The 20,201-nt window shown below is 50.8% G+C and overlaps 1 protein-coding gene across 1 annotated transcript in view; it reads right to left on the minus strand.

Moving 5' to 3' along the window:
- Window positions 1-17,833, minus strand: part of LGALS12 (galectin 12) — a 29,990-nt gene extending 12,157 nt beyond the window's left edge. Inside the window, 10 exon segments of the mRNA XM_005305577.5 lie at window positions 1,827-6,753; window positions 7,559-7,721; window positions 8,152-8,240; window positions 8,617-8,643; window positions 9,807-9,845; window positions 10,297-10,377; window positions 10,379-10,417; window positions 11,448-11,658; window positions 15,757-15,845; window positions 17,616-17,833. Coding sequence (XP_005305634.2) covers window positions 6,607-6,753; window positions 7,559-7,721; window positions 8,152-8,240; window positions 8,617-8,643; window positions 9,807-9,845; window positions 10,297-10,377; window positions 10,379-10,417; window positions 11,448-11,658; window positions 15,757-15,845; window positions 17,616-17,669 — 939 coding nt within the window. The 5' untranslated portion in view covers window positions 17,670-17,833 and the 3' untranslated portion in view covers window positions 1,827-6,606.
- Between the last annotated feature and the right edge of the window lie 2,368 nt (window positions 17,834-20,201).

Below are 20,201 nucleotides of genomic sequence, written 5' to 3' on the forward strand. Positions count from 1 at the left end.
TGAATTTTCCATTTTTTTTTTTTAAAGCTTGAAATTTTCCATGGAAAACTGATAGACATTCTTGTCTACATTTTCCACAGGAAAAAAAACCCAAACATTTTCCAACCAGCTCTTGTTTCCACATTTCAAAACAAAAAAAAAAAAAAGTGTTTCATGGCAGAATGGTTGGATTCAAAACAAAACAAATCTTGGTTTTGAACTGCATTTTGACTTAAAATGGCATGCCAAGTTAAAAAATTTTGAACAAATCATTGTTTTATTTCAGAACGTTTTGTTTTATTTTATTTATGTTGAATCCAAACATTTTGGTTTTGAGTCCCCCACCCCTACCCCAAAAGACAATCTTTTTGATGAAATCACGATTTCTGATGGGAAAATACGTTGTTCAAACAAATTTCACCCAACATTAATTATTGTCTAGTAACTGTTATTTCAGTCCATATAAATGCTGCTACTGTTATACAATGGGCCAGATCACAGCTGGTAGAAAGTGCTACACTGATTTATGGCCACTGAGAATCTGGACCCATGTACTTTAATTATCTGATCACATGTAACAATAATATCTAGCTCTTATCTAGTGCTTTTCATCAGTAGATCTCAAAGCGCTTTACCAGTATCATTATCCCCATTGTACAGATGGGGAAAATGGAAGCACATAGAGGGGAAGGACTTCCCAAAGGTTACCTCACAGGCCAGCAGCAGAGTAAGGAACAGAACCCAGATCTTCAGAGTCCTCAAGGTTTGTCTGCACTGCAAGGCATAGTTACACCTCTGCAGCTGAGCCACCATAGCGTAGACACTTTGTACAACAATGGAAGGGGATTTTCCCATCACTGTGGTGATGTTAATCCAGTTCTCTGAGAGCTAGTAGCTAGGTCGATGAAAGAGTTCTTCTGTCAACCTACCTGCATCTAAACTGGGAGGTTAAGTAGACCTAACTACAATATTCAGTTGTAAATTTCACACCCCTGAGCAACTTTGCTCTAATTTTTAAGTGCAAACCAGGCCCCACTCCAGTGCTCTATCCATTAGATCACACTGCCTCCATGTAACAAAATAGTAGTTAATATCGCAGACTAGCTGGACAACAACGATTCCCCTCCCCCCTGCCATGGAAAAACCCAAAGCAAGAGTTCCCCATCCCCTGACGAGTTCAACTTTCCACTAAAAAAAAAGTGAAGTGAAACTGGAACTATTACCATTTCCTAATTGAACTCGGGTGCCTCATGCTCCCGTTTTCCCTAACGGGCCAGGCTCTCTGGCTGGACTATATTCCCCACAATGCACCATGATATCCCCTCTTGCTGAGGGCAGGCAGTGCATCATGGGATTCCTGGCCATAGTGAATTTTCAGCCAGCTCTTGTCACAGATCCATATGCTCCCACGGTCAGCCCTTTGTAAAGGGGCCAGCACAAGGCTTAGTCTTAAGTAGTATGTAAGATTTGTGCTGGAACACTGAGTAATCCATACCTGTCCCTGATCCACAGAGGCTATAGTTCTATTGCAGCTCTACATCTGAGAGATTCTCTCTTCAGCTCACACTGTAAAGACGTGTGTTTAGCCATAGACGTCCCCAGTTCAACCCTTTGCGTTGGTCAAGGTGGTGGGGCTGATGGCTAAGTGGGGGCTTTAAGGAGTGTGAAATTTCACCTTTAAAGGAGTATATGGAGCTTCAGTATTAACTGCTATAACATTACGTGTCATCCCCTGGAACTCATTGCCACATGATTTCACCAAGGTCAATTTCTTCCTATCCAAGCCACAGTGAAACCAGATTGACTCTGAACTTGGTTCGTATTCATCCTTGCCTGCCATTGCTTACCTCACACGATGCCTTTCCTTCCCGCCCCAGCCATGTCCAGGGAGCAGACTGAGTCAGTGGTGAAGACAGTGGAGACCTTGCTGGCTGAGGCGGAGCAGCTGAAGAACCACTGCCGGCGCCAGAACGAAGACATCAAGCTGATCATGGAGGAGCTGCAGCGGGAGAACAAGGAACTGGCTCAAAACTATGAGCAGGCTGAGCACGAGATGGAGGAGATGCGCAAGGCCCTCAGCGAGCTCATGGACACCAAGATAGCCTTTGAGGCACGTGAGAGGCAGGTGCGCAAGCTCAGCAAGCAGCTCTGAGGCAGCAGGACATTTTCACCCCAATGGGAAGCACCATCTCCGTTCCACTCAGGGGCATGAATTCCCCCCGATCAATCACACTTGTTTTTTCTGCCTGGTGAGGGCACATCACCTAGGCCTCAATTCACCCCCAGTGTCTCACAGCCTCCTCATGGGACCATCGCCGGCTTAACTGCCACCCACTGAGTGGCTGACAAGGCCTCAGTTCACCCCCCCTTGTGTCCATCACCTCAGCGGTTCAGTCTCCCCTTAAGGCTTCCATTGATGTATTGTGTGGCCATAGGAGGCCTCAGTTCAGCCACAGTTGCGTCCATCACTTCTGGCCTCCTAATTGATCCAACTCGTTGTCAGTTAGTTGCATTACGTTAGCACGCCCCTACTGAGATCAGCCCCTTCAACCAGCACTGCACACACCCATAGCAAGAGACGTCCCTGCCGCAGCGTAAACAAGAGAAGGAGTCTTTTCCCAGCCCATTTCACAGCTGGGGAAATGGAGGCACAGAATTGGCAATGACTTGGCCAAGGCTGCACAGGAAGTCTGCAGCAGAGCTGGGAACTGAACCCAGGCATCCTGAATCCCAGCCTATTACCTAGCTAGCAACTAGAGAGGAATGGGGGCCTTAAGTGCAGTGTGGGGTTTGCTTATCTGGTTCTAGGCATGGTGACTAACTCCTCAGCCATTGTAAATCAGCATTGGTGTCAAGGGTGTGTGTGTGTCAATTTATACCAGCCAACGGCCACACAAGCATCCACCCCACACCGAGTCAGGGTGATAACATGATTTGCTCATGCATGGCTGAGACCAGTCTGTTACAATCCTCATATTTTCAATACTGTAACAGGGGTTGATCATGCAGGTACAGACAGGGCCAGCATGCTGCTATTGTATGCTGCAGTCCTTTATAAGGATCAGGGTTACAACTGGATCACGTGCACATGGATAGGACCAGCTTGTTATAGCAACCTCTTATAGCCACGTCTCAAGAGAACGTATATTGATCCCTGTCAAGCTGTCCTGTGGATCTCAGGAGCATGAGTACCAGCCTTAGGCCAGACTGCTAAGAACCAGGGCACAAATCCCAAACCGGCAGTGGGTTCTGCACTCCGATTTCACCAACCAGTTATCAAGTATGCACTCCTCACACACTATAACAGCCTAAACATGGAGTCACAGACAGTCCCGTCGAGTACTCTGGTCTGTCTTGCCATGCACATAAGCTTACCTTTGTGATAGATGGTCCTATACACCAAGAATCACAGCAATATTCAGGTCCCCAGGACTAGTCACTTACCCCAGATCCACTGCACTAGAGACAATTACTTGTAGCCAGTCCTATAATAAACTATTATACAGGAAAAGGAAATGAGCATTATTTACAAAGTTAAAGCAGGAAAACAGATACACACAAGTGAGTTCCAATCTCAAGGTCAAAAAGGTAATAGAAGTATCTACAATAAGCAGGCCCACCCCAGGGCAGAACAGTCAATGGGCCCCCTAGAAAGGGATGGGGGGTGCTGAGCACCCACTGGCAGCCCCCCTACCAAAACCTCCCCCTTGGGCTTCCTGCCTGCCGGCAGGCCCCACCAATCAGCACCTCCCCCTCCCTCCCAGTGCCTACCGCAGATCAGCTGTTTCGTGGCATCTGGAGGGGCTGGGGGGAGTAGCGAGGGCACAGCATGCTCGGGGGAGGAGGCGGAACTGGGTGGGGAAGGGGAAGGAAAGAGGTGGGTCAGTGGCGGTCTTGGGAGAAGAGGTGGAGTAGGGGTGGGCCTGGGTGAAGCTGGGGGGGGGGCGGAAGCACCCCCCAGCAGATTAGAAACTTGGCACCCCAGGATCTTTTGTTTACGTCTGGTAATTCTTGTCTCCCAGAATCCAAGTAGTAAGAAGATACAGTTCCTCCTTGTTAGGGCTTTTTATTCCCTTCCCCACTTCTTTGAGCTGCAAGCTCACCTGATGGGAGGAATTCACTTGCAGGATTAATCTTGGGGGGGGGGGGGGGGGGAGGGAGGGGAGAACCAGAGAGTAAACAACGTTTTTTTGTCCTCTTTAAATGTTCCACTCTAGTCTGACTGGCATGGATGGGCCTTTCTTGTCAGGCAGGACATAACCCCTTCCATGGCCACCAGCATTTCACACTAATTAATCCAATGTCTCTCCCTTGTCTGGTGATTTACAGTTACAGAGGCTTAAACGACAAATGCTTAAACGTGACCTTACAATATGGGATGGGATACAGTGGCTCTGAGCGAGATTACTATATGCAGCCACTCACAAGCAAGCAAAGTCTAAACACTATGCATATTCTTACCATTCTAATACCTATTTTCACAATACTAACACAGAGGTGAGGCAGATTGGTTCCAGGCATGTATTTGTCAATGTCCACTGAGGCATGGGGACCGTGGCATGAGCTGGCACTTGGTCTGCCAGCATCACAATCCCATCGATACAACCAAGCCCCTGTATTCTTCTGTTCTACCTTCAATTTTGCTACATACACTCTCCCTGTGTAATTGCAGCAAATTGCAGACTTACAGCACCACAGTGGAGATGCCACAGCAGCTCAGACCAGTGGGACCAGCTAGCCCCACATCCTGTCTCCAAAAGCTGCTAGACACAGCTGCTCCGGAGGAAGGGGCAAGGAATTTCCATCTTGATTTTTTTTTCTTCTGTGTCCATTTAACCCCTCGGGGTCCTTCCCCTTTTGTAGGTGATCAGCAAATAAAGAGCCTGGTTTCTCAACTGGAGGCAGGGTTTGCTGCTGCTGGTGTGAGGAAGGTGGCAGATAAGTGGGGGAATCAGTTCCCAGAGTGCCCCACTCTCCCTGCACTTACTCTGCCTTTAGGCAGCCTGGCTCTAAGAGACCAGATGTTCAGCATGTGGCTCTGGGAGCTAACCACATACAAAGCCCCAGTAATGCTTTTCCTGGGGAAGGCAGGGGATTTGTAACACCACCACTTAGGGAGAAGCCAAACTAGTGCTAATCAGGGGGATTAGCTCTGTGTACAAGGCCTGTGTGCTTAAGGAAGGGGGAGGGGACACTGAAGCCCACATCCCCCAGTGTAGAGGCAGGGCCTGATCCACAGCTACACCAAGGCGTCTAAGCCCCTCTTGCAGGAAACCAATCCTCTGAGAACAGCTGCTGGTGGAACTGGATGAGAGCTGGACAAAGTTTGGAATTTTCTGATAGAAAATGAATTTTGAGTAAACTGAAACTCTTAGTGAAGTTGTTTGGATTTTGATGAAACTGATAAAAAAAAAAAAAAAGTTGACTGTCAAAATGTCCTGTCTGCCAAAGAAAAATTTTAGATCTTCTGTTTCACAAATTTGCTTCTTTTTAAAAAATACAGATTGAAAATAGTGGAAATGGAAACATTTTGTTTCCATGGACAAAAAACCCACCACAACCCCACGCAGCACAAAGCTGGTTTTGCAATATCTTTGCAAGTTTTGGCTCTGTCCCAAGGCAGGAGGATTTTTCGCAGGATGGAGAAAACGGTTTCTGACCAGCACTCAACAGGCCATGCCTGAGCTATGCAGCAAGGACCAAACTTGGGATCCCCAAGCAGACACTTCTGCTGCCTGAACTACAAGACCAAACTGAGTTAGCTGAGGCTGTAATAGGTTTGTCAACTTGCCCGTGGCCCATCCATCACTAGCAGAAGACAGACCACCACCCTAAGTGGGTGCGGGTTACACCTGGGAGGGGGTGGATTGGGGATGTGGCCAGTATGCCCTTCACTATGGCTGGTTTCTGCTTGCCTCAAGGCCCATAGGGCCACAGGGAGCCACCAGGCCCCACAGTACAGGTGGGAAAAGGACAAACATGTCTTAAAGCTACAAGCACAGGAACTGGGAATCAGAGGCCAAGAGGCTCAAGGCACCAAGGTGTTTAACTTTTCATGAGGGACAGCTCCTCATCTCCTCCCCCTCCCCCCCCCCCACCAGTGGCTCAGCAGAGTCAGGGCATTGCAGAAAAGGGACTTTATTACAATTAAAATAGCAAACAAACTAACCTTGATGAAGAGCAAATATACATGTCAAGGGAGAGCTGGTGTCCAGGGACATTGCCCTTTAGAGCAAGCCATATGGCAGTTGGAGAGAACCATTTGGTCCCACTAGAACTACTGGGTACATGCCCAGTGCTGGAACCTGTCACTCCACGCAAGGAAGAGTCCCGTCACCATTTTGTGCCACTCAGGAGGGCACTGGAGGATGCCTCTAGAACTGCCCCATGCTTACCTGCTTCTGCCACCCTGTGCAAGGAAAGGTCCATTCCTTAGCATTCACTGTAATCTTCTAGCCAGCCCAGTCCATGGGGGTTCAGGTAAGTGGAGAATCAGCCAGAAGGAAGACTGGATTATCTTACTGGGGCAGCCCCACCACCCCATGCAATAGTTCCTTCAAACACACAGGGCCCAGTCCAGTCCATGCAGTCTGAGCAGAGCCCACAAGACTCCTGGCAGTGAAGGGGTCAGGAGAGGACACTGTAGAGTGTGACATCACCCTCTATCCACAGCTCTGTGATCCGGTCCCAGGAGAGCCAAGGCGTGTCATACTGTCCCAGGGGGATCCCGTTGAGTGCCAGTTTGAAACTCCCTTCCTCACAGACAAGCAGCAACTAGAAAAGGATTGGCAGAGAATGTGATGGCAGGTATGGGCCAGATCCCCAGCTGGTGTTAATGAGCATCACTCCCTTGGAGTCAATGGAAACAGGACTACCCAGCCGAGGATGTGAGCCTGTATTTCTGTAGCAGTTAGAACCCCCCACCCTCTCCCCAGTTGGCTTGCTGAGATGCAGCCACCTCTGGAGTGGCACGCCACTCCACTCCCCCCCACCCCACATAGCTCTGCAGAGCTGCAGCCACCTGTAGGGTGGGAGGACAAGAGCCAGAACTATAACATGGGTGGGTGGGGGGGGGGGGGGGAAGATGGAGGGAGGATTCTGATCACAGGCAGACAGCATAGTTCCTTGAAGGACTGAGGTAGCCCACGGGATGTAAGGAACTGATGCTCTGGGTTCCAGGTTCAACCCACCCTGCTTGAAATTTTTCAGGGGCAGTGGACCTGGGAGGAGGGGGCTTTCAGTCCTACTGATGAGCCGACAGGGCATGCTGACGGCAGCTACCCCAGCGCAGGTGATGGGGCTGCAGAGAACACGTGCAGAAGCCCTGTACTCTGTTCCTCCTCCCTGGGCTACATGCAGCCCCAGGTGACAAACAGGGGGTGCTGGATCTCCAGTGGCTGGACCCCCAGGAGATCCTCCAGGCACTATTACAGCCATAGCCAAAGCACCCCCAGTGGCAGCAGGCAGTACTGCACCCTGTACTCCAAGTTACACATGATGATGTATTAGTCAGCCTGAGCCCCATCTGCTACCCTTGCAAGAGACAGACCCTGCTCCTTCTGTGCCAATAGAGTGTTACCTCAAAGAAGCGCTGGGGATGAAAGGGGAAGCAGGCTGCCACTTTCTCTGCGTGGCTCAGGGCCCCATCTGGGAAGGAGCTCCACATCAGGGCTCTGGTTCTGAAGCAGGTGCTGAGTCTTAGGGGCACATGGGACGGGTCTTCCCTCAGGCTGAGGCTGAATCTGCAGGGTAGGTTTAGCTCAGAAACATGGTAGGTGGTGGTGCTGCCACTGGAAGGGGGGTGGGAGTGGGAGTGTGTGTGTCACAGCTGCCCCCTGCTGGGGAGAGCATGTATTTATGGAACATGGTACTTTCCTCTAAGAGCTGCAGCCAAAGACCTTTTCACTGGTGCCACTCACCAGGATTCCCCTTTGCTTCAGCAAGATGGTCATGGGTTCCAGGCCTGCCCAGGACAGCAATTTACGCTTCTGCCTCAGCACAGTTTCCAGAGCTCCCTGAGGAATCCCTGGGCAGATCTCTCTGCACAGCACAAGCCAGAGGTCAGACTGACTGATCAGAATGGTCCCTGATGAGTCACACCGAGTGCAGCAGATATGGAGCTGGGGGTTAGATGCTGGTCAAGGGGGAAGTGAGGTTTGGACAGATACTTACCCTTCTGGCACTGGGCAAACCAGTCCTCTCACTATAATGGTGTCTCTTGATGCAAGTCCACGGGGGAGCGGGTGGCAGTATGGCACAGCCTGTGGAAGGAAAAATCCAGGTGCCATTATTAGCCTTTAAGTCACAGGAGGGAGGAGTACAAGCCCCAGTGGGATCCTACTTAAGAAGCCATGGGGGGGGGGGGGGGAGAAGAGGTCTGGGATTAGGCCTGGGGTACCCCAAATTATCACTGGGACCAATCCAGCAGGCCCCCACAATACAACCCTCCATGGTTAAAGCACAGCATTTCTGGCATCCTGGGCAGAAGTCCCCCTGCAGCCCCATCCCTCCGCACAGAACTTTTGCTAGCAGCTGCAACTTGCCCTCAAATTTCAACCACCCTGTCAGATCAAACCCAGCTGCCTCACAGGTGCAGGAACCTGCCCGTTAGAGATCACAGAGGCAGGCTTCACTCACCAGCTTGGAGCTGTTTAGCTGCATTGGCTAAAGGGAGGAAGGAGAGGAGAAAAAGTTAAAACGACAGAGTTGCACTTGCGTGAGGACGTCTGTTGCATGTGCACACAGTCCTCCGCTACCTGTGCACACGGCGAGGGGTGAAGAGACCAGCACACACCCCCATGCCCTCCTCCCCCGGAATGGTCTGTAGCTCAGAACCACCTGCATGGGGCTGAATGGACAATTCAGTGTCAGACAGACTGTTGCACTGCGGCAGCGATGCACTATTAGAGGCTGAAGACATTGGGCCAGATTGGAGGCTCCGGCATCAGTTGCATTCAGAAAATGGCACCAGGCACGGCACAGATCCCTAGATGGGTTGCTACAGGACTCAGGACGGTATGTCATTCCCTCTACGCTAACACCCTCTCCTCCCCTGATCTGTCAGCTAGGAGATGCAAAAGGACCATAGATTGGGAGCTCTTTGAGGCAGGGACTGGATTTTTGCCATGTGTTTGTACAGCACCTAGCATAATGGGGTCCTGGTCTGTGACAGGGGCTCCTATGTGCTACCACAATACGAATAAGGGAAGACAGCAAGTCCCCCCACCCTAGAATTGGCTTTGCCAGGGTGTATGGGGCTGGCCAGCAGTATAGATTGGGGGTGCGGCTGGGGCAGGCCAATGCTCTGACTATTCTGCCCCCCCTGCAGAGCCCCATGGGGGTCATGGAAGCAGAGACAAGCCCAGATGTGCTGTGATCAGGGAGGGCTGGCTTAAGGACCCCTAAGCTGGCTTCCCTACTCAGCTGACACACCAGGGGATGGATAGTCCTCTGCTGAGCTATTCACAATGGGGCACGTGCTGGGATTTATCAGGGACAGATGCCTAAATTTAAGACCAAGAGTTCCCAGAAGGGCTGGCGATTTGGGGGTGCTTCATATTTCAGGGGTTGCTGCTCAACTCCAGGCACCTGATTTTCAAAGCGACCAGCGCTGCCTCAACAATCAGACCCTGTTGGGAGTGTCTATGGCCAGGCACCCCCTCAACGTCCCCAGGGGCTTTGGAAAACCTCAGCCATCTGCCCCTGCAAACAGACCATGGTTGTCTCATAGGAGGGAGGCTTGAGCTGGTGCCGATGATGGAGGGAGCACTACAAGGGAACACCCGCCGGCCCATTGGGTTGGTGCTGAGACGTTCAGCTGGACTCACATGAGCAACGGGGTACTCAGTTCGGCTGGCGTCGAAGGGCTGCCCATGCAGGAGAAAGAGAGAGTGTGTTAAGGACTGGGGTCCTGATCCACAGCTGGTGTAAATCGGGGATCGCTCCATTGGCGGCCCTGAGGCCAGACCCCCAGCTGGTGTAAATCGGGGTCTCACACCTCATCGCTTGTTGGCTGAGCTCATTGTGCACATCAGAGCTCTTTGCATCCCTCCATCCCAGCTCCCTGGCTGCCACTCTCCCATCCCTCCCCCCCTGCTCTTTCAGGGACTCCCTGCAACTCCCACCCCCTTTCTCATGCCAGGGGCTCAAGGTGTCCCCAACTGCCCCCATGCTTCTGTGTGCACCCTCATTCCCCCTATACCAGGGACTCATTCCCCCCCCCCCCCCGACAGAAGTTGTGTGCCCCCCCCCTCCCTGCCCACTAACTCCCCTCCCTCATGCAGGTGCCCCATTGGTTTGCCCCACGGAGGGGATTACATTGCTGCGCAGGAAGGCCATGCTCTTCACCATGATGTCGCCAAACACCCCTACGGTGTCCACTCGGGCCAGGGGCAGGCGGGGAGCGGTACTGGAGGAAGTGCTGCCCATTCACACTCACCTGGAGAGAGCGAGAGGGGAGGAGTTCAGCTCCCTGAATGGGCAAGATCTCAGCAGCCAGCTGGGGTAACCATGGTCACCAGGGCGTCAGAGGGGCCAGTGACACCAGCAGGTGTAATTCAGCTAGATCTAGTTACACACGCTGAAGGTCTTGCCCCTTTTCTTTCCCCACCCCTAAGTTACTGGGTTGATGCTGCTCTCAGTCACCCCAGTGTAATTCAGGAGAGCCCCCGTGGAGTCGTGCCAGTGAGACCTTGGGCTAAGCCAGCAGAGAGCCAGGCTCACTCCTGTATGTCTCCCCTATTCAGGAGCTGCCAGGGCCAGCATGGGCAGGCTGAGGGGCTGCCCCACCTTTAATGCCCCCAGGGCACAGAATAGCCAGAAGGGCGTCCTGTCCATGTCCTCTCCCTGTGCCAGGGCTGCTGCAGAGGAGCCAGCTCTGTACTTGGGAGCCCCCTGCACACACCATAGCTTCTCCAAGGGGACCTTCCCCCCCGCCCAGCTCCCCTGTGGCCTCCTTTGCACCAGCACTCACTGGTACTAAGGGGCTGCAGGGCAATGTTGGACAGGGCCCCTGGGACCTGGACTCCTGGTTGGGGGGAGGCACTGGGTGCACACCTGCCCCTAGGGGCTGATAACTGGGGTCAGAGACAGCCTGTGGCCGCTCCGTGCTTGGATCTCCATTAGGTGACCATCATCCCACTGCAGCTCCAGGTACCACCCTGGAGCTGCTACCACCAGCACACTGAAGGCCGGGGAGGGGGGGGAGAAGACCTGCCACATAGCCATGGGAACCCCCCAGCCTACCAGAATGGAGGGCTTGTAGCCATGGGAACCCCTAGTCCCCATTGGGGGATGGATGGGGACACATGTAGTAGCCACAGGAACGCCCGAGCATCTCAAAACCCATCCCACAAGGCTGGGGAAAGGGCCTGTAGATATGGGCAGGCTTGTGCCCACCCACTTCCCAGGATTTCCAATAAGGTCCCAACACCCAGCTACAAGCTAGGGCTCCACCCAACACTCCTCACCTGCACCTCATCCTGCCCAAAGAGGAAGAGCAGCTGGAAGGCCTCTCCCCTCTTGAGAGGGAGGTGGGGGAACTTGGTCTCCTCCAGCCAGCGCCCGTTCTGCAGGGTGTTGCAGATTACATGAGGCCGGGAGTGGAAGCGGGGGTTGAAGTGGATGGCAATGTCTGGCCGGGGCATCACACTACAGCCACACTGGAAATCCACCTGGAACCTGGGAGACAGAGTACAGAGTGGGAGGGCACTATATGGACTCCTGGGTTCTCTCCCCAGCTCTAGGCAATGACAAGGCTGACCCTGCTGGAGTCCAGGATATTTGCAAACCTGGGGCCTGAACCTCAAATTTGGGGGAACTAAGGTAGCTGTGAGAGGCACAGATGTACAAATACACCTTGAAAATAGGATGACGAAAACTTATCTCTGCCATCACCTATCTGATGGCAATAGCTCTTATGCCTACTCCAAACATTAGCTCCCTCTCGGAGCTAAAGACAATGAGAGTCAAGAGGTGGGACATCTTATCTGGAGAGCATTAATTAAGCTTCTGTTAAAATGCACAGTTCCCAGGGAAGGAGAACTGTGGTGCTGGAGAAGGAACCTTCCAGCTATTGCTAGTTTCTCAGATCTAAGACTCCCAAAATTTATTTACAGAAAAGACTTCATCTCATAGGCCTGCTCAACACTTAAACGTAGATCGACCTAGCTACATCACTCAGGGCTGAGACAAGTGTCACACCCTGTGCGCTGTGGGAAAGTTGACCTAGCCCCTGGAGTAGACATGGCTAGGTCAAGAGAAGAATCCTTCCATTGGCCCAGTTACCGCCTCGTGTGGGAGTGGGGGGTGGGTGGGGGTGGATTAGCTGCATCGATGGGAAAAAAACCCCCTTCCCTTGCTGTAAGAAGCGTCTACACTATGGCAACTGCAGCGTCATAGCTGTGCCATGATAGCATAGACATGCCGTTAGTTTACAGCAGTGGTTCTCAACTTATTGCCCTGGACCCTGCCACGTGCAGTGGGCCGGCTGCCCTGGGCCTGGACCCCGGAGCTCGCAGGGCCAGCCAGGAGCCCTGGACCCTCCCCAGTCATGTGGCGGCCCGGGACCCCACTGCTTGCAGGACTGGGCAGCTGCCCCAGACCCCTGCTCCCGTGGGGCCAGCCAGGAGCCCTGGACCCCACCGGGTAGCCCGGACCCCTGCACGCCAGGCAGCTGGGAACCTGGCGACCCCGGCACGCTGGCAGCCTATAGCACACAACTGAGCTGGGCCGCAGCTGTGTGCTAATTGGGCAGCGGGTTGAGAAATGCTGATATATAAAATATGTGCCCCAACTCAAACTATAGATCTGATTCATAGGCAAACAGGTCTGATTCATAAGGCAAACAGAACTACATCTGTGAACAATCTGTCGTGTTCCTCTAATGTAGTGTTTCATATCCTATGATACGCCTTGAAAGATTTGAAATAAGAGTTCATCAAAATTGTACAGAACACATCTACCAGATTTAAGACAAGGGGTTTTGTTGCCTTTGTAAATGACTGTGCACTAGACCAGTGGTTTTCAAACTGTGGGTCATGATCCAGTAGTGGGTCGCGGAATCTAAGGCACTGAGTCACGGCAGCTCTGGTCAGCACCACAGATTGGGCTGTTAAAAGTCCCGTCAGCGGTGCTGCCTGGCTAATGCAGGCTAGTCCCTACCTGTTCTGACCACCCTGTGCCCCGGAAGTGGCCAGCAGCAGCCAATTGGTTCCCAGCCAATGGGAGCTGGGGGAAGGGATGTGCCTGCAGGCGAGAGCTATGCAGAGCCACTTGTGACCCTCCGCCTAGGAGCTGGGACCTGCTGCTGGCCACTTCCGGGGTGCAGCGCGGTCTGCAGTGCCAGGACAGGCAGGAAGCCTGCCTTACTACCTCTGCTGTGCCGCTGACTGGGAGCCGCCGCTGGTAAGCCCACGCCCCATCTACCGGACATGGACAGAAGCAGCAGAGAAACTGAGAAAGCTGAAAGCCAAGAGCCACTTGGCAAGTGACCAATAGAAATCAGAGGATGGCCCCCTCCAATAAGCCCTGAAATCAGAGTATATAAAATTTAAGTCACCAGGTGGGACCCCAGAGTTTTGATGAATCCCCATGTGGGAAAGATACCCCCCCCCCCGCCTCATCCAGGGTCACAGGACTACCAAGAGTTAACTGAACCCACAAAGAATCTGCAGAATCCCCAGTGAAACCAGAGGTTTAACAGAAGCATCAGAAACGAAATCTCGCTGCAAGGATTGTATTTCTTTTTCTGTTTTTAGCATTAATACCTGTAGGTTATCCTGCTGAGCCAACGCTCTTTAGCAAGACCTCAAGTAACCATAGTTTAGAGATTGTCACTATTGCTATAGGCATGGCCTCCTTCACAAGTCCAAGCAAACTGACCTAAGAGATTTGAACTATGAATTTAAGCAATTGCTTTTGATATTCTACACCAATCCATCTGAACAGCTGGGCCTGCTTCCTTCAGAGACAAATGCCTCCTTACCCCTTGGAGCGATACTGGAAGGGTGATAGGTGTGTTAGGTACTAAAGAACTGATGACATAAGTAAATACAAGAAGAAATCTTGGTGATTTTCATTGTCCTTGGGCCTCAGCCATAGTCCGTCACAAGTGCTTGCAAGACAACAGTACGTGATCAGTACGTGCCTTAAACACTGGTGGTCTACACTTGATTAATGAATTATGCTGATGTGGTTCTGAGTGAATAACTGAACTGTTGATTGGTTGAGAATAACCAATTGACTCGGTTTAAGAAATATTATTCAAGTTAAAAGTTGACCTGAAAAGAACCCAGCACTGAATTAATTAGCTAATGCTCCCTGGACTCAATAAAAAGGGTTTATTACATTAAATTCCATTCTAAAATTGCCTATAACACATATCCAGTTGGTAAATCTAGTTTGTTAGATTTCAGCTTTAAAACCTACCTAGTACCTCAGCAAATTCATAAAATTAACCCCATTTCATGCTTAAACCACTTGTGTGAAGTGGAGCCACCCAGGGGCACCTCTATTTCTTTTGCCGCCCCAAGCATGGCAGTCAGGTGGCTTTCGGCGGCACGCCTGCGGGAGGTCTGCCGGTCCTGCGCCTTCGGCGTACCCGCCACTGAATTGCCACTGAAGCCGCGGGACCGGCGGACCTCCCGCAGGTCTGCCGCCGAAGGCAGCCTGATTGCCGCCCCCCGTGGCTTGCCGCCCCAGGCACGCGCTTTGTGCGGTGGTGCCTGGAGCCGCCCCTGGAGCCACCCCACAGCAGTTCTCACTCATGCTTCCCTGGGAAGAAGAGAATAGCTCAGAGCCCTCTAGCCCCTGGTCAAGGAGGGACTAGAACCCATAACTCCCTGCTTAGAGGCTGACTCTCCTGGCGTCCTGGGATTGCCCCTCCCCATCCCTTGGTAGCTTCAAACTGGAGCTGAGAGAACATTTTTGGCTGAAATTTTGGTTTTTTGGGAGGGAGGGGGAGGAAATGCAGATTTAGCAACACTAGAAGGTTTTGCCAAATTGTTCATTTTGGAAAAAAAAAAAAAAGAATAATTTTGATTTGCAATATTTTCAGTGATTTTTGTTGGTTGGTTTGTTTTGAAGTTGCCCCTAATGTTATTAAATTCAAAGATGTTAAAAAAAAATGATCAAAACCCAAACATTTTGTTTTGGCTCCAAGTAAGCATCCCCAAAGTAAGCGTTGACCCAAAACGGGTCATTTTGAAAATCACCAACCAAGTGGAAAAAAGCCCAGCCCTACTTTAAGCCGACTTTGTCTCCAGGAGTAAGTTAGAGCTGCCTCCAGGCTGCTCTAATCCATACCCCTCCCCGATGGCTCCTGTGAAGCAGATACTAGCTGTAGCATAATGCACTCTGACAATGGCTGAGGTGGGAGTATAACCCAGGTCTCCCAAGTCACAGTCCAGTGCTGTACCAACTATGCCATAGTTCCTCTGGCCTTACACCAGTCAGGGATTTCCATCTAACAGGAGAGCATTTCCACCTACTTATGCTGCAAGAAAGGCCTCAGTGTAGCTAAGAATCAGGCCCATAGAGTGGCATCATAGACAAGAGAATTCCTGACCCAGCCTTGTAAGGGACTGGAAGGATCCTGAAACTCCCTGATTAAAGGAAACTCTAGCTACAGCTCACCTGAGCACTGTAAAATCAGAGCATTTAACACATTAACTCTCAGCAGCCACTGAACTAGTGCATTTTCAGTCTGACTGCAGGAGCCATGAATCAAGGGATTCGAGTAGGATGAGAAGCCCAAGCCCCAGGGAAATAGCCTTTTACCTTTCGGCCTCTGCAAGGATCACGCCCTGCACCAGAACCATTTTCCCACGGGTCAAGCCACCGAAGATCGTCGTGATGTACGGAAGCACCTGAAATGGACATGGGGTGGAGGAGAGGGACTCATATTGGTGTTGGAAATGGGAGAGTCTGGGAGCTCTGACTGATAACACTGGACTCTTGGGTTCGCTCTCCAGCTCTGGGAGGAGAATGGGATTTAGAGAGTTTGGAGGCAGGGAGGGGAGTTCTCATCTGTGCTCAGTTGGGGCTGGGAGACAGGACTCCTGGGTTCTATGCCCAGCTTTGGGAGGGGAGAAGAACAGCTAGAGCAGGGGTGCTGTGAATACAGATCTCCTGGGTTCTATACCCAGCTTTGGGAGGGGAATAGGGTCTCATGGTGCCTTAAAACAGGAGCAGATTAGCTGGGGCAACAGAGTTAAGACACCCAAATTCTATCTCCAACTCTGCTGCTGATTCACTGTGTGACCTTGCACAAGAAACCCTCACTTCTTCCCCTTTCTGTGCCTCGGTTTCCCAGGGTATCAGACACCAGTTATTGCTTCAGCTTAATAGCTAGTGGTCAGTGCTGTGATCTGAAATTCCTGGGCTAAGTAGATGGAAAAAAACAACAACAAAAAACCCCACTATTCAAACCAAAAGCTATGGGGGTGTGGCAGGGGAGGTGCGATCAGACACACAAGGGTATTAAAATAATACAGACCCTAAGCCCCAGCCCTTCTCCCCATTGGTGACTGGCTAGTTGACCAGAGATGATTAAAAGCCAGAATGTTTTATATGAACCCCACTAAGCTTTGGGGAGAATTGGGGGTACAATGGATTCAGGAGCTAAAAAACCAGCACCTTTTTGTACAACAGATACCTGGATTTAGCAGAGCCAAAACTGAAACCACAACCCCGACCTCCTGAGCTAGGACTGACTTGATTTAAGGAAACTAGCAATCGCCTGCCTGGTCTCAGCTGAAGTTTCTGCACCTTACAGAGTCTCACATGATCAGTCCAGAAAGGATCAAGAGAAAGACATTTGTACAGAGAACAGCCCCGATGGCTGAAAAGTTTAGTGATAACCTGATTAGTCCCCTCCCCCCAAACAAACACACACAGCTGCACAGAGGAGCTTAAAATGAGATTCCAGCTAAACTAGTCACACATGCAGGCCTTGGGGGTTAACCCTTTAAAAAAAAAAAAAAAAATCAGGCTTTCCCTAGACTTAAGATCAAGTCAGACAGTCCCTACTGCAGCAGGGACTCGAGCCAGCTTGCCAGGAAGTGAGGTCAGCTGTCAGATATTTGATAGCACCAATCTTGAGAGCCGCTGAGAAAACAAAAAAAAAAATCCACAAAGTCCTGTTTTAAAGCAAATGGCAAGCACCCACCCTCTGGGCAATCAGAGCCTTTTGAGGGGGCCTTGTGTCAAGCACCCCAAGGTTTGAGACATTCAGAGATCAAATTGCCTCTTTTGGGCAAACAAAACACAACTTGGCCCCTGAGGGAAAGAGAGAGGAGGGTGATATTAGCTTGGGAGCTCTCTGGGGCAGGGACTGCCGTTTTGTTCTGTTTGTACAGCACCTAGCACTGTGGGATCATGGTCCATGAGTAAGGCTCCTACCTGTTACCACAATACAAACAATGGGAGTGCAGGAGCTATATGCTGCTCTCAGATGCACCCTTTTAAACCTGGCTGGAGCCACTCCTCTTTCAATTCAATACCTTGCCTCTGGACTCTCACCCACCTAACACAGCATGATTCAGCTATAAGAACACAGGCCAGAAGTAGGAGTGAACTGATCTTTGATTTCATTGCACGCTGGCTGCCCCTGGGCACAGGTCACAGAGATTACTCACCGGGTGGAAAACTGGGGGCTGGAGGATGAAATCTACCGGAGAAGTGGGGCCCATGGCTTGAAAATCCTAAAACCCAACAGTTACCTTCAGCTTCCAGCAGGGAACCTTAGAACTTGGAGCAGTCACATGATGCAATCACACTGGGTGGAGAGAAAAATTGTAATAGCAATCTACACCAGCTTCCCTCCTAGGCAGATTTTGGTTCTTTCACACTCCATGCAGGGTCCTAGTGCCCTCTTCAATTATCGGGGAAATGCTGACAAAGATCTTCAGCTGGTGTTGACTGGCTTACAGCCATTGGCACCAGCTGAGGGTCTGACCCACTGAGTGTTTGGGCTGTTGACTCATGCAGTGTCATTAAAACTGAGTGTAAAAAAATCATGAGTCCGCAATATTGCCCCCCCAGGAGTTCATAAATCATGAATCAGCTCCCTCCAAGAAATCATGAGCTTGGCTTAAAAATCACAAGGTTAGAAAAAAAACACAGTAATAAATGCTGGGTTTATTCAATTTACTTTCTGTTTATTTATTGTTTTTAAGCCTTTAGGGATCAAGCTTCTTTTGGCATTTGCAATATTTTAGAGGGGGTGGGATGACAGATCTCCCATGCAGAGAATTCAGCTGAGACTAGAAAAACTCATTTTACTTGGGATCTGAGGTGGAATGTGATAGCCGTATAGGCTCCTAAGTTTGCTTGGAAGTCATGCTGCTTTTGAGTGAGGGTGGCTGGCTTTGCAACTAATGCACTACCTGAGGATGCAGGGCATCTGGTTCAATTCCCAGCTCTGCCACCGCACTCTGTGGGACCTTGGGCAACTCACTTAATTGCTTGGTGCCTCAGTTTCCCCATCAGTAAAATGGGGGACATAATAATCCTTCCACTGTCTATTTTGACTGGGAGCTCTTTGGGGCAGGGACTGTCTCTCCCTGGGGCTGTGCCTTGCCTAGTACGCCAGAGCCATGATCTTGGCTAATGCTTCTGTGGGCCACTGTAACTAAGTAATATAAGTAATTAACAATAATGTGTCAAGAATAGCTTGCATGATTGGCCTCTCATTTAATTTCTTTGGAGGAGGAAACATGCTCCCAAAGTGCTGCATAAATTTATGCCCTTTTATCAGTCACAACAATAAACTTAAATAAACAAACTTTTTAAAAATTTAATTTCCCTCCACCAGATGGTAGTGTTGTCCCAAAGCTTTTCGTGTTATTTTGTGGCTAAGTCCCACCCAACAGGGATACAACATGACAGGGTCCAATTCTGCAAAGGTTTAAGCCTGTGCATAACTTTACTCACATAAGTAAAGTTGTAATTATTTGTATTAAAGGAGCACAACCGAGAATGGGGCCCACCTCACGCTGGGCATTGCATATACCCTGAAGGAGATCAGGACCCCATTCTGCCAGGCATTGCACAGAGTGAAAGACAGTCCTTGTAACCAGAACCAGACTGGGGAAGTGAAACTAAGGCAAAATGACTCCCCCAAAGTCATACAGGGAGTCAGTGGCAAAGCCAGGAATAGAACCCAGTTCTTCTAGGATAGGGCCAGGGCCGATGAGAGGGGGCAGGGAAGCCGGTACAAATGACTGGGGCCCGGTGGTCCAGAATGGGGCCCGGGGCCTGGCTTCCCCCCACACTCTCGTCGGCCCTGTTTAGCCAGTCCGCCCTTGCTGGAGGGGTCGAAAATTTTTTTTCACCAGGGCCCGAACCCGCTCTTGGCGGCCCTGGATAGGGCCTTATTAGCCACACAGCCAGCCATCTTCTGAAAATTTCAGCCCAACTCAGGGAGCATTGGGAAACATTTAGTTTACCCAGCAGCACAGCTGGTGCAGGACCTTTGACGCTGGAAATGTTCAACTGTAGGTTAACATTCTATTAGCAGGAGAAAAAAACAGACTCAGCAACTTCCAGGTGGCTTTTGTCCTAGGAGCTGCTTGGAAGGATCGGGGCTGGACTTTGATGCTCATTTGTTTGTTGACTTACCAGACTGAGTTACAACCCGTTTGTGGGGTGATCACAATCTTCCCAAATGGGTCTCCAAGCAGGTTCCTTGTTTGGGTCATTCCCTCACGAGCAAATTTGCCCCCAGGTCATCTCCCTACCGACTGGCTCGCCAGATGTTGCTCCTTCAGACTCAGCTGTTGCTCCTCAGTTTTACTTGGTCTTGACAGGGGCCATCATATGCAAATGTGCCATGAAACGCCCCACTGCGCTTACACAAAAGTGACATTCTGGGCCCCACAAAGTCAATGGGAGTTTTCCAAATTACCTCAATGGGGGTAGGATTTCACTCACACTCCAGTTCAACCACAAGTCACCGTCACGCTCATAGTAGGGAAGGGAACTCGCTCCATTGCACCAATCGGTGGGGCGGGATTCTCTGGCCCGTGTTACGCTAGATGATCTAATAGTCCTTGCTGGCCTCCAGGACAATGTGTAGATGAATTTGTATGCTGTCTCCGAGAGGCCAGAGTGAGATCTAGAACTGAGAGAACACTAAGCATTGGGGTCTGTTTGTCATCTCACATAGAAATGGATCGATCTATCCCTCCCTCCCCACACACCCATCTACATGTAGTTATCCA

The sequence above is a fragment of the Chrysemys picta genome, chromosome 7 (assembly GCF_011386835.1).
Source record: "Chrysemys picta bellii isolate R12L10 chromosome 7, ASM1138683v2, whole genome shotgun sequence".
Classification (NCBI taxonomy): domain Eukaryota; kingdom Metazoa; phylum Chordata; order Testudines; family Emydidae; genus Chrysemys; species Chrysemys picta.